Source organism: Gadus chalcogrammus, chromosome 11, assembly GCF_026213295.1.
Source record: "Gadus chalcogrammus isolate NIFS_2021 chromosome 11, NIFS_Gcha_1.0, whole genome shotgun sequence".
NCBI lineage: Eukaryota > Metazoa > Chordata > Actinopteri > Gadiformes > Gadidae > Gadus > Gadus chalcogrammus.
The window spans coordinates 20363304-20376526 of NC_079422.1; the positions used below are offsets into that span (position 1 = coordinate 20363304).

Genomic DNA, 13223 nt, shown 5'->3' on the forward strand with positions numbered 1-13223 from the left:
AGAATAGTCCATTAACATCCCCACAACATATTTGTTCAGCTCGACTGAAAGTAAATGTATGCGTTCGATTTTGTACACAATCTTAAATAATGAACTGATCCACAATATAAAGTAATGAACTGATGGCACGCCGTCCACCAGTAAAGGACAAATGGGGACAGCATTATGCCGACTTTGTTTCTTTGTTCTGTGTAAAAAAAAGCAAAACCAGATAATTCCGGCTCGTCTGTACGGCAATGATGTGGGACCTCTGTGTAAAAGGGGCCGGGACAGAGCAAAGTGGAGGCAGGGAGAGTGTCTCGAACACAATGGGGCCGAAACACGAGGCTCAAAATGACTTTGCTCTGAAAATGCTCCTGCATAAATGGGACACACACACACACACACACACACACACACACACACACACACACACACACACACACACACACACACACACACACACACACACACACACACACACACACACACACACACACACACACACACGGAACGGAACAGAGTGAATTTATTCGGCGGTGAAGAAGAGAGACAGACGGCCCGAGAGGCATGCTGCTGCAGTTATAAGTCAGAGCAGAAGACAGCGAGAGGAAGAGCATACAAAGAGAAGGAAAGATCAAGAGTCTGTACTGGATAGCAGACTGTGCACACACACGCATACAAATGCTAACACACACACACCAGCTGGTTATTGGCCCAGAGTGTGTGGACATTAAAGGTAAGAAGTATGAGAAACACTGGGTCCCGGTTGGAGGTCTTCAGGGGTCTAACCGAACCCTAGGATCAGAGACCCCACCCGGGACACGAACGTGTGAGGGTCCATGTTCGTGTGTTAATTTATAAGCAGCGCTGATTACGGGAGAAACGCATGGAGGTCGTGGGTAACATGCGTGATGATTAGACCATTAGGATCAGATTACACGGTAAACATGGATGTTAATTGTGTTACGTGTGGTGGACCGTTACGGTTCAACTCATAAGACACGCAACACATCGTTCAAGGCAGAACCGCAGCCAAGTTAGGTCTTACCCTTATTTTGATCTGGTTTTATTAGGTCACTATGTATCCGACATGATAGACATTTTTAGCAGCAGAACTGGATTTTTAGTACCGTTTTAATTGTGGGGTTTGAGGGGTCCATAAAATAGCTTGCCTGTCCTGGCCGGGGTCTCACTTCTCAGTCGTGCATGGTCAGTAATACCTCAGAAACAATCTGGTCTGTATAACGATCTATCTATTTCATCGCCATCTATAACTCTTTATCTCTATCTGTTTTTTTTTCGGATCTCGGAACAGATTCCACGGAACAGATTCAGGGTTCTGGTCCGTCATCATGTGAAGACCTTTTGGTCCTGGCTGACACGTCAAGATACAAAGCGTGGAGGAACAACGCATCACGCCAACTCAGTCGCATTGCAAACAGCAGGGAAATGCATGGTGAGAAAAACAGCAAGGTCGTGGTTTGGATTAAACCGCTGATTGGTCTACACGTGGATTGGACTTTGCTGAACCTCTGATTGGTCTACACGTGGTTTGGACTTTGCTGAACCTCTGATTGGTCTACACGTGGATTGGACTTTGCTGAACCTCTTGATTGGTCTACACATTGACTTGAGTTTGCTGAGCTGTGATTGTGGATTGTTCTACACGTGGATTGGATTGATCATCATCTGAGTAGTCCACACATGGAGTGGAGTTCGCTGATTTGTCTTAACACGGATTGGAGTTCCCTGCACCGCTGATTCCAGATCAGTTTGTTCAGCTCCCTTTCTCCCAGGACATAAGGGGGAGGTCTTGAATACAATGCAGGAGTCCAGGGTTTAGTAACCTCTTCAGAAAGATCTCAGATCAATTTTGAATTATACGTTATTCATATTGTATATCGGACTGCACTTATTGAACATAGACATGAATACCGGATTGTTCTCATGGTCATTTCAGACCATCTTTTTACATTCTTATACCCGAGTTCGTTAATTATTGATAATCAGCAAGCCACGGATCCTAACTGACAAATAACCGACCACATACAGTACATACCTCAATAATCAATATAGATTTTTAATTGAACAAACACACTTGATAATGTTCAATAGTGGGCAAATTCTCCATGGTCATCTATTGCAAAAGGCTTTTCAATATCAATTCAAAACCAAACCCTATGAGGCCTCTATGGGGAGCGAAGGACTCAATGCAAGCGTTTCAGCAGGACTCAATGCTGCTTTGTTGCACTGGTGTGCAACACAACACTGCAACCACAGAGATAGGTCCACATCTGGGGAAGCAGGTTATTGCAATGGCAGGGTTCTGATTGCCTCAGACACTAGCACCAGGTCACATGGCACCAATACAAGCAAATCAGAAACACCAATCACCAAAACACCCATCTGCAAATTACCCCTGTAGTCTCTGTAGATCTTAGCGCCGGGGTCGATCTTTAAGAAAACATCCCCTTGCACTCCTTCATAAAGGATCACAGCGCCGTGGCAACGCCGTGTTGTGTAATTAGCAGGGTTACCTTACTCCGGGGTGGCTTTGATACTTAATGTGTGCCGTGGGCGAAGCAGTTAAGCGCGCAGACTGGCTTCATCTTGTTGCCGTAGAGGCGGAGAAGCCCTTTTCTGGCTGGTCCCTTTGATTCCCTTTGATCCTCCATCCGTCAGCCATTATCACAAGCTCATTACCGCCGTGCTGTCCCTCGTCGGAGAGGCTCTCAGAAGCCACCGCCGCCACCGCCGCCACACGAACCCCGGGCCGCGGCCATTAGTGGCGGTGAGCCATTCGTCACGGTAAACATCCTTACCCTGTATCTAAAGCTGCCCGGGCCCTGCCGTGGCTCAACACGGAGTTAAGGAGCCTGGGTAGCAGAAGGTGAGCACTAATCATTTGTGCGTTCGGGAGCAGGGCAGCTAGGCGCTCGCTGTGTGCGACAATTGTGCGAACGCTAAATCCACTTCTGCCTAGTGCTGCTGGCAAAGGAGAGAGGGGACAATTTATGCTTTTCCGAAATGTAAACAAATATGTAAGATAAAATTGCTTCATGGTTAAATAGTCAAATATAAGAGGATGAATTGCGGCACTGTGCATTATTCATCATGTCGTTAGGAAGAGTTAGTGCGGTTGCTAAGAGAAAGTGCGGCTCACGGCCAGTGAATTCCCAATGTGAAGTGAAGTTGTTGCTAAGCTACATGCGGTCACAGGGGGCTTGCTGTCTGCCGATTGGTTGTTGCAGTCACCTGCTGAGATCGACATTCGCCCGGCAAACCAAATGAAAACACACCTGGGTAAATAACCATTAGAGGAGGACATAACGGAATTGAAAGTCAGTGGGGTTAGCGGGTCGCCATAGGACGCTCTCAGCATTCCCATAATAAATATCAAACTTCTGCCATTTGTTTGAGCCGGCCGAGGAAAGGGTCGGACGGATCGGAGGGCTCACCGAAGACGCGCTCGTCGTTGATGTTCTTGATGCAGAACCAGAGGCCGGCGGGGAAGGTGCAGACCAGGATGTGGAGGTCGAAGAAGAAGGAGACCCAGGTGGTGGGCTGGTGCTCCGACACCGACGCGATGATGGGGATGTGGATCTTGGCGTAGCTGGAGAGGGGAGGCGGGTTCAGAAATGACAAAGGAAGGGATGAACATCTACCGTGTGGCAAGTCATGCAACATTATTCCTAAAACGAATCCCCTTTCTGCTCTCTTCCTCAAAGCAAAACAGGCCTTAATAAAACCACCACAGCACAAACAACGGATAGCCTTTAAAGCTTCCTAGCGGCGCTGCTGAGGCTGCACTGTTCGGTTTGTGCGACGAGCGAGGACTGAGGAGCGCCAGCGCCGAAGGAGCCTTATCTGTGTAGCCGACTCTGCTGGCCGTGGTGGATGGGCAGAGTGGACCCCAGCCTCGGCGCTGGCAACAAGCCAGCAACCATCCAGCAACCATCCAGCAAACAGCCAGCCAGCAGCCCCGCAGGCTAAATCCTCTGCATATACATTTGGTATACACCTGGCAGATTAGAAACCGCAGACTAAACACGAAGTGGGCCATGCGTGTCGCCCGTTATCTAAGGTGGCAGGTTACAAAGAGATAGCGCTTGAGTGATGCTTTATTAGAACACGCGCTGCCGTGCGTTACAGGAGCCCTCCAGAGCAGTGGTTCTCAAATGGGGGTACGCGTACGTACCCTAGGGGTACTTTGGAGTACTGCAGGGGTAGAAATATAAATAATAGCATACGAGAATTTGTTGTTCAGCCTGAGCACGTTTCGAGTCTGAAAGCCAGACAACGGAAAAATCCAGAAAATGGGAGCCCGTGTATCGTCCCTCGTATCGCACGAAGAAGGGCGACATCTATCGGCGTAGCCACATTTTGTCCGACCCCTGCCGACGAGGCAGGAACGCGCTTCATGTCGTTCTCGCTCCTCAACCAGCCGGTGCTTGTGCATAATTAGGAGAAGCGCGGCGTCTCAAGGCGGCGTTCCTCCCTCCCCTGTCGCAGTTCGTCTCTCCACCCGCTGCTCCGCCCGCTGTTAAGTGGTCCATGCGTGTGTTGACTTACCCGGTGTCCCACAGGGAGTAGAATCGCCCGCTCCAGGGAGCAATGTAGCCTGGGGGTTCACAGGAGAGAAACACACACACACACACACACACACACACACACACACACGCTTAGCATATGGACGCTATCAGGAGGAGAGCAACACACAAACATGAAATAGGAATAGAAAATACACCAACCAAAAGGTAGCAGCAACAGACTGTACCTTTATGAAACCTACATTTGTACACACACAAAGCCACGTATCGTGTAGTTGTCTTTTCGTTACGCACTGGTGGAACATAAAGTTGCCTTGAAGCATTTTAAATGCGTGTGTGGATGATGAAAAGTGTGTGCAATGTGCCAAACGCCGATACCCAGAGCGAGACACAGAGCGAACAAAAGAGAGACACAGAGAGACACAGAGAGACACAGAGAGACACAGAGACACAGAGACACACAGACACACACACAGACAGACAGACAGACAGACAGACAGACAGACAGACAGACAGACAGACAGACAGACAGACAGACAGACAGACAGACAGACAGACAGACAGACAGACAGACAGACAGACAGACAGACAGAGACACAGAGACAGAGAGACAGAGAGACAGACAGAGAGACAGACAGAGAGACAGACAGACAGACAGACAGACAGACAGACAGAGCGAGACAGAGCTAGGAAGAGACAGAGACAGAGCGAGGGAGCGACAGAGATCGGCGATGAGCTCTCCCTCTACCCTGGTGTCCGCCCGAGAATGGCCCCCAGAATGATTAATGAGACGTCAGAATCTAATCAGGGGCTCCTGGAAAGCAGAGGGGCCAACAGGTAACCGGGCGACTCAATAACTGTCAGTCCGGGATTAAGGGTTTACCTCAAATCAAAGGTAGCTTTCAGCCGTTCATTCAGGAGTTTTGTTTCTTGCTCAACACCGAGAGGGTGGTAACGACCTTGGTGTTGTCAGTGGATGATCACTGAACGTGTTGTTTACAAAGCACATGATCACTGAATCAGGATGAGGGCCGTTGGATTTTTCATTGAGAGCTTTAGGCCTTTTTCGATAAATTAAATACACTTTTCTCTGCATAACTGAAAATGTTTCGAGGTAGGAAACACATCTCAGTTTGTTGCTGTGAATGGAAGCTACCGTCTTTAAGGTACTCTGATGCAAAGAACACAAACCCAGCCAGCGCTATAATAGTAACATTAATATCGATACGTAATGATCAATATTGTTATGAATAAAAGACAAAGTCATCCTGAGCTTCATTACATTTAACAGGTCTTGGCTGGTGTGTTGGACACTAGAGTATAGCAGTTACCAGAGGACAGACTCCAAGCGTCTGACTGGTGGTCTGAGTCGGTAAATAAAGGCTATCAACTCCATCTGCATCAGCAGCTCAACATGCTACAGCTCGAGATAACAGTCCAAATGGGCCCCCTGTTCCAGAGCACGATAAACCCCTGGGTTGCCCCAAATGCAGGGCATCCCTCAGCACCCCAGAACCTGGTCTTGAGGTTCTGAAGCGAAAGGCGGTCTGAGGCTTTTATCCAAAACTACCTACAACCATTCACACAACGACAGCGGAGTCAAGCACACACAGCGACAGCCAGACCGTCCCGATCAGTTAGGACGAGGCGCCTTGCCCAGGGACACCTCGCCACTCGGCTAGGTGGAGCCGGGGATCGAACTAGCAACCTTCGGGTTACCAGTCAACCCGCTCTGCCTCCTGAGCCGCTGCCACTCCGAGTGTAGGTCTGTTTGTGCGCGGCGTACCTGTGTAGGTCAGGTAGATGACGGTCATGAACACCACGCCGGCGGCCATGGACACGCCTAGGAAGAAGAGGGTCTGGAACTCCTGCTTGGTCAGCCGGTCCTTCAGGTACTGCAGGAAGGCGTAGGCCTGCAGCAGCACGAAGACCCCTGGAGGGACACGGAGCAGGCTGGTCAAACATGCTATTGCTGCGCCGGGCTAATCACCAAGTATTGTGTTCGTTATATAACAGAAGGATAACTTGTTAGTAGTGATACAAGAACGCAGGTCGAGACGTTCAGATCCACTTTAACTCTGATTTACTAGCACCAGAAGAATGTCAGAAGTTACACCTAACAGGTGCAGTAGAGCGCCCCCCTAAGGCACCGGAGTAACAATGCATACTGTAGACTACCCATCGCATGCACAACACGAAGGGATAACACATGGTATGACATCACGCAAGAAGGAAGCAATGGTAGGCAGAGGGGAACTGGGAGAGCTCTGTGGTTTTAGATTGTTGGACGTCTTACGGTCCTATCTACCAGTATGACTCATCAGTAGTGAACACGTATCATCAGTAGTGAACACGTATCTAGTGTTACAGTGTGACAGCTTAACATCTCAGTTGCTATGAGATGGTGAAGAAAGCAGAAGTGACGATGCATTTAGCTGAACATTTCACAAAAAGCAGAACGGTTTATTAAACTATTGATATCGTTGGAATGTGAATCTGTACAAATGGTGTGACCTCTAGTAGAGAACCCCCTGATTGGTTACTGACCTGCCGCCGCCATGTGTTCACTGGTCCTGATTGGCTGGAAGCCCACAAAGGGGATCTGCATGGAGAGTACCAGGCCAACGATGTAGAAAGTGCTGTAGGCTAGGAGGAGAGAAGGAGAGATGAATGCACGCACACACACACACACACCCTTCAACATCACAAATAGAAGATCCCCCAGCCCTGTATGTTGCAGGACGTCAGGCATATTAGACACATGGATGAGTCCGACTGCGATGTTTTCACGCTTCTTCGGAATCTTGCCTTGAGCGTGTTTCAAAATGTGATAGAACGGCTGTGTTTGAACACACACACACACACACACACACACACACACACACACACACACACACACACACACACACACACACACACACACACACACACACACACACACACACACACACACACACACACACACACACGACTACCTGTTGTCTTTAGACCAAGAACAGAAGCATTAAAACAATAAGCACACAATAATGCACACCCATTTATTCGGCTCGTAGCAGATGGAACAGCGGGCGGGCTCTCTCTCCATCTACACGCGACCACTTTAATTACCGCAGAACAACTCCTCCGAGGACAGGCTGAAGCACACCACAACAAATGCCAATGCTGAGGAAAAACTATAGGAGCCAGTCCTGCTTGAGAGTCAGGAAGGGATTTGCTGCTGAAAAACGGAAGCCAAAGCAATTCAAAACGTAAGGAAAAGGAAAGCCTGGGGACAAATGCCAGTATACAATGACCCTTCAGACCTGATTCAATTATCAGCTAAAGTAGGTGCCTGGCGCCCACTCACATGTGTTCTTACGTATGAGCTTGCACAATGCACATGCAGGCATGCATACATGTTCTTCAAATCCCGAAGCTGTCGCGCGGCGTGCGTGGCGAAACACTGGTGAAATCCCAGCCACTGCGTTAGGGATGGCAGTGTCAGACAGCGATATGAATGACTGCATTCCTTAAAGCTTCCACAGTCCCGTTCTAATTCCCTCATTCAGACACGCACACCACCTCTCCGCCGAGACTACCCAACCAGCCTGAAAGGAGCCGTCGGGCGCTGGGGGGGGTGGGGGGAAACAGTTGCCAGCATCTCAGTGGCAGAGGGGAACACGTTTTTCGACTAGCAGTGTTCATATCACCAGGGGAGTAGCTGAGAAAATGGATTAGCCTAGTTTATTCCTCACCCGAGCGCCCAAAACGCAGTATAAAAACGTTGCGCCTAAGACACAGAATTTAAGTTCAAACTAATATACAGAGGTCCCGTTAGCAAACAAAATCCGAGAGGCAATACCCAGGTACCTTGGGTTGGGTTTAATGGTCTCCATTAACGAGGAAGGAACCACTGATATAAAGCTACGCGTTGGGACATTAAAAGCCCATTGGTGGGCATAATGGGGTGGTGTTTGTGCAGCGGCAGAACCCTTTAACAGAGCTCTTAGGGATGTCCTCTTAATGGGCACCACTGGTGCGCGTCAAGAGCACTTTGAGTAATGGACTGGACACACACAGGCTATTTAATCCGGCCACATTATCCCAATGTTTGCGACAAATTTCGTTTCTTTGTCGAGTCAAGAAATTCTGTGTTTTTTGTAATTGTAATGCGTCAAACAATGAAGTGTTCCCCTCATTGTTAGTTCGATATATAATCACCTTAACAGCCTGATGGAGGAGAGTGGGAGAAGAGGAGAGGCGATAAGCACTTTATTAATTTCAACCCTTTCGCTCATCACAATTAACAAAGACCGTTTTTTTCGCCCTGACCGAGTCTCTGTGGTATTTCGGCACGGACTTTGCAAGCAGGGATGATAATATCCATTCATCCCACACGCAATCTCTCTCTGATCTCTCTCTCACACACACACACACTCTAGGGGTACCAACGTGTACTCGAGTAAACCGCAATCATCAGGCGTATCCTACACGCTTACAAAAGTATTGAATCAAAAATAATTGTGCAGTTACTCCTCCGAAATCGCACAACCACACCTCATGTTGTGTGCGTCGTGTCTGTGAGGAACCTTACCGATGTAAACTCTCTTGCTATAGCGTTGCATAAGCAGCAGAACAAAGACGTGGAGAGGGATGAGGTTGATGATGAACACGTATCCTCCCCACGCCGACACCTGCAAAACAAAACAGGCACACGCAAAGTTATCGTCCCGAGCCTTTCAACTACCGTCACGGTTTGCCGTGCGAGACTCGTGCGGTGGAGGCAGTGTAGGCGTCTGCTTGATTCGGTTACAGTGGTGGAGCCAGAGCCACGGTGTAGGTGGTATTAAGAGGCACGGGTCGTGAATTAAATCAAAAGGAAGAGAGAAGCGTAATTCAAGGGAAGGCGTCGTTAAAGGGTGCCTATCCTTGTCCGATTGCAGTATGAGCCGACGCCGCTGTCATAATGGCTCTATTGGACGGGGGTCTGGGTGTAAAAGCCTTTTAAAAAGCCTCCATGTTGCATTGGCGGGGTTTTTTTTGTTGGCTTTCTTGCGGCGCTGTGTATAAAGTTGTGACTAGTGTGTCTGCCTGTGTGTCCGTCTGTCTGTCTAGTGCTCCTGACGAGACAGACGCGCGGGTGCGTGTGTGCCTGACTGCCTGTCTTGAGTGTGCCTGTGTGTCTCGGTGCGTGTGCGCGTCCTTACCATGTAGAAGTAGGAGAGGCAGCATCCGATGGCCCAGAACACCGAGCCCGTCTTCACCGACTTGACCTGCGGGTCAGAGGGCGAGGCTGCGGTGAGAGGTGGCAGACAGCAACAAACAAACCGGCGGTTTGACAGACACTAGGGCCAGAGGGCGAGGGGTCCGACACAAACGGCGTCCGGCCGAGACTTTCCCTCGGTGTGCCTGTTAACCGTGCATGCACACTGCGTGGACCACCCCGCCTTAGAGGAGGGCATGGTGTGGGGTTGGGGTGGGCTTGGAGAGGAGCAGGAGACCCCAAACCATTGCACTCCTGATCAGTGGGGATCCCCCACTCTGCGATCCTTCTCCAGATTTCTTCCTTGTTGATTAAGGGAGTTTTTTCTTACTCTCTAGAGGGCTAGGGTCAGGGGGGGGTGGCTCATAAATGTATGGCCTGTTAAGAATGTACCTGTGAACAAGGGCTATACAAATAAAATGGATTTGAAGTTTACCATTCACTCGAGCTCAGTTTCAGATCTCCTCACATAATAAAAGATATGCGCGATAAACGACGTGCGTTCGAACAAATGCCGTTAAATAACCTTGGCATTCATTACAATAAAGACCCCACTGTGCGCTTGAGTGTCAGTAGTTGACGGTGTCAAAGAAGAGCAGACACCGACAATTCAGTTGGATTGGTATGAACCTGTACATCTCTGCAAGTGGGCTCATCATTCACGTTTTTTCGTCAGCGCTTGTTGCTAAGGAACCGTCACAGAAGCCTTTGTTGGAGACACAGACTTGTCTGGCTGAATGCACACACATTGTGTGATGGTGCGAGTGTGTGTCGATTATTTTCCAAGAAATACTCCCTGCCCTTCCATTAAATAATATTTAACGGCAGCCACTACAAATTGGCATTTTCTTTGAGCACTTTGTGGGTGGGCAGAAGCCCATAGCTTAATATCTTTGTGCGTGGGAGCGTACGGGTGAGAGGTGTGCGTCTCTAAATCTTGTTAGGCTACACTGCATCCACTCAAGCACCGGGCGGTTTAACAACCTGCGGAAGGACGTCGCAACGTGTCAAACGCACACCTTTTCCCCATTAAATCACAAAAGTACAGCCGCCGAATGTCCTGAGGAAATGGGAGTTCACCGAGCATTACATTAGCCCCTGACAGAGAACGCCACGGTACAACGAAGAGGGAAAAATATATACGAATTCAACGTCAAATAGGAAATTGCCACATTCTTCCCGATCCGGGTAATTGCCGGGAGAACATCGGCAGTGAGTGGCCCGGGTGAGTGAGACGGGGTGCCGATGTCATACGGAGACACTCTGGAGACCCGCATCCCCCCCCGGCTGGGTCCGGACGGGGGGGGGGGGACGTTATCGTCTTCAACCCGTAACTCTTTCGACCGGGAGACACTCCGAGACACTCAGAGGGGCCCTCGCAATCAAGGGGCTGCAGAGCCCCCCGCCAGCAAGCATGTCAGGGTGATAGCGGTTCAGTTGAGTCACGGTACGGTTAAGCCTCCCACACACACACACACACACACACACACACACACACACACACACACACACACACACACACACACACACACACACACACACACACACACACACACACACACACACACACACACACACACACACACACACACACACACACGTGTTTGTGTGTGTGCGTGGACCACGAACACATACACCCCGAAATGTTTGTGTGTGCATAGACAGTGCCCACACACGCTACAGACACTGCAAACACACACACGCTACACAAACGCTACAGACACGCACACATGTACACACATGGTACAAACGTGCGAGCGCGCGCGGTGGACCTACCCAGAGGTAGTAGGTGAACTGCAGGGCGAAGATGGCGATGCCCTCGTTGTCGAAGGAGCCGGCCACCGAGCGGGAGATATAGCCGGGCACGATGGCGATGAAGCAGGCGGCCAGCAGGCCGGCGCCCTGGCTCCACAGCTCCTTGGTCAGCAGGTAGGTGGAGATGGCGGTGAGGCCGCTGAACACGGGCGCCAGGAACACGCACACGTCCCGGATGTGCACCGTGATGTTGAGCAGGTTGAGGACGTAGTGGATGAGGCCCGCCGTCACCATGAGGCCCGGGTACACCTGGGAGGGAGGGAGGGATAGGGGGGGGAGATAGGGAGAGGGGAGTGAGCCACTGTATGTCGTTGCCTCTTGACATTTGGCTAAGCCGTTCATGACTGAACACTATTGTTATTTCAGCATTGCATTTTGGTATTTTTTGTATTATCTGCAAACCCATTCGTGAGGATTTAGGGCGATTGTGACTGACTGACTGAGAGAGTGACTGGTCAGTCAGTTCACGTGTGTTTGTGCTTCAGCGTTCCCGGTACACCATCCCACATGTTTCACAGTGCATAGCTTTCAAAGCCTGTTATGCAAGACACAGACAGGACAAATGTGTTTGCAGAGCTTTAATCAGAGCAGCCCTCTCCAGGGGACTCTTCAGGCTGATGTCCCCTTGAAACACCTCGTTGACAGGGGACCTCCAGTCTATAACCAGACATGACGCCAAATTCCTGCACGATGTGCCGGAATAGATAATGACCAAAAATCGGCACACAAAAAAATGAATAAAATGTATTAAAAAAAATGATGATAACAAAAGTGTGGCTAGCTTTGTAACCACTCTAATGAAATAACGTCAATGAAAGGCTTTGGATTGGGGCGCTGGGTTAACAAACAAAGTTTGTAAACGTTTTCCCACGTTCAACTCTTGGGGGGGGGGAGTGAGCTGGCCCGGTCCGCCTACACACCCCCTTCACCCAAGGTCGCGGCCGGGGGTCTAACGGCAGGATATAAAAGCAGCCCGGGGAGGGGAGACCAGCGCCAGAAGGGATGAGCGGTGGGGGTAACGTCCTGTTAAAGTGACCCTGCCCGTTGGGTCTCCCCGTTGAGGCTCCATAAACACAGAGCTACTCTGTGTCGGGAGGGGCCCCTGTGAGTGCCACTAAGGGGCCCCAGCGCGGTCCCGCTGCTGCAGAGGCGTTTAGCCAAGGCTTCGTGCCCGCCTGCTGATAGCGGAATGTTCTGCTCTGCCGCCCGGATGAGGCTGAACACTCCGAGGAGGAGCCGCACAGACAAGTCGATTTGCAGCTCAAGCGATTTAATGCGATATCGGGTGCAGCCAGGAGCCTTGTGCCAGGAGGGCAGGATTGAACACTATCCTGTTCCTACACCAAGTTCATTTATAAGGGAAAATGAAGGAACGCCGCAAACCTGTGATTGAGGTTTCTGCCGTGTCTACTGAGTGCCTTAGACTAGAATGTAATTATACTTAACGCTAATACTCGAGTTGCGTCTCATAAGGTAGCCACATGCTAAAATGTAGTTATACTTAGCTCACTTAATGTATGCAACATGGTAAACCCTAATCATAACAAGGACATGAGTGAGCTCTGTCATAAGCAAAACACACGGAGAAAGTAACATTTCCTTACCAAGAAATACAGCATGAACTGATTTACGGT

At 49.8% G+C, this 13223-nt stretch overlaps 1 protein-coding gene across 1 annotated transcript in view; it reads right to left on the reverse strand.

The window, feature by feature from the left end:
• Positions 1–13223, reverse strand: part of LOC130391318 (dolichyl-diphosphooligosaccharide--protein glycosyltransferase subunit STT3B-like) — a 49341-nt gene that overhangs the window by 11019 nt on the left and 25099 nt on the right. Inside the window, exons 3-9 of the mRNA XM_056601374.1 lie at positions 11551–11838; positions 9719–9784; positions 9106–9205; positions 7080–7178; positions 6319–6465; positions 4555–4603; positions 3441–3595 (exon numbers count right to left, since the gene is read on the reverse strand). Coding sequence (XP_056457349.1) covers positions 3441–3595; positions 4555–4603; positions 6319–6465; positions 7080–7178; positions 9106–9205; positions 9719–9784; positions 11551–11838 — 904 coding nt within the window. The remainder of the gene's footprint in view (positions 1–3440; positions 3596–4554; positions 4604–6318; positions 6466–7079; positions 7179–9105; positions 9206–9718; positions 9785–11550; positions 11839–13223) is intronic.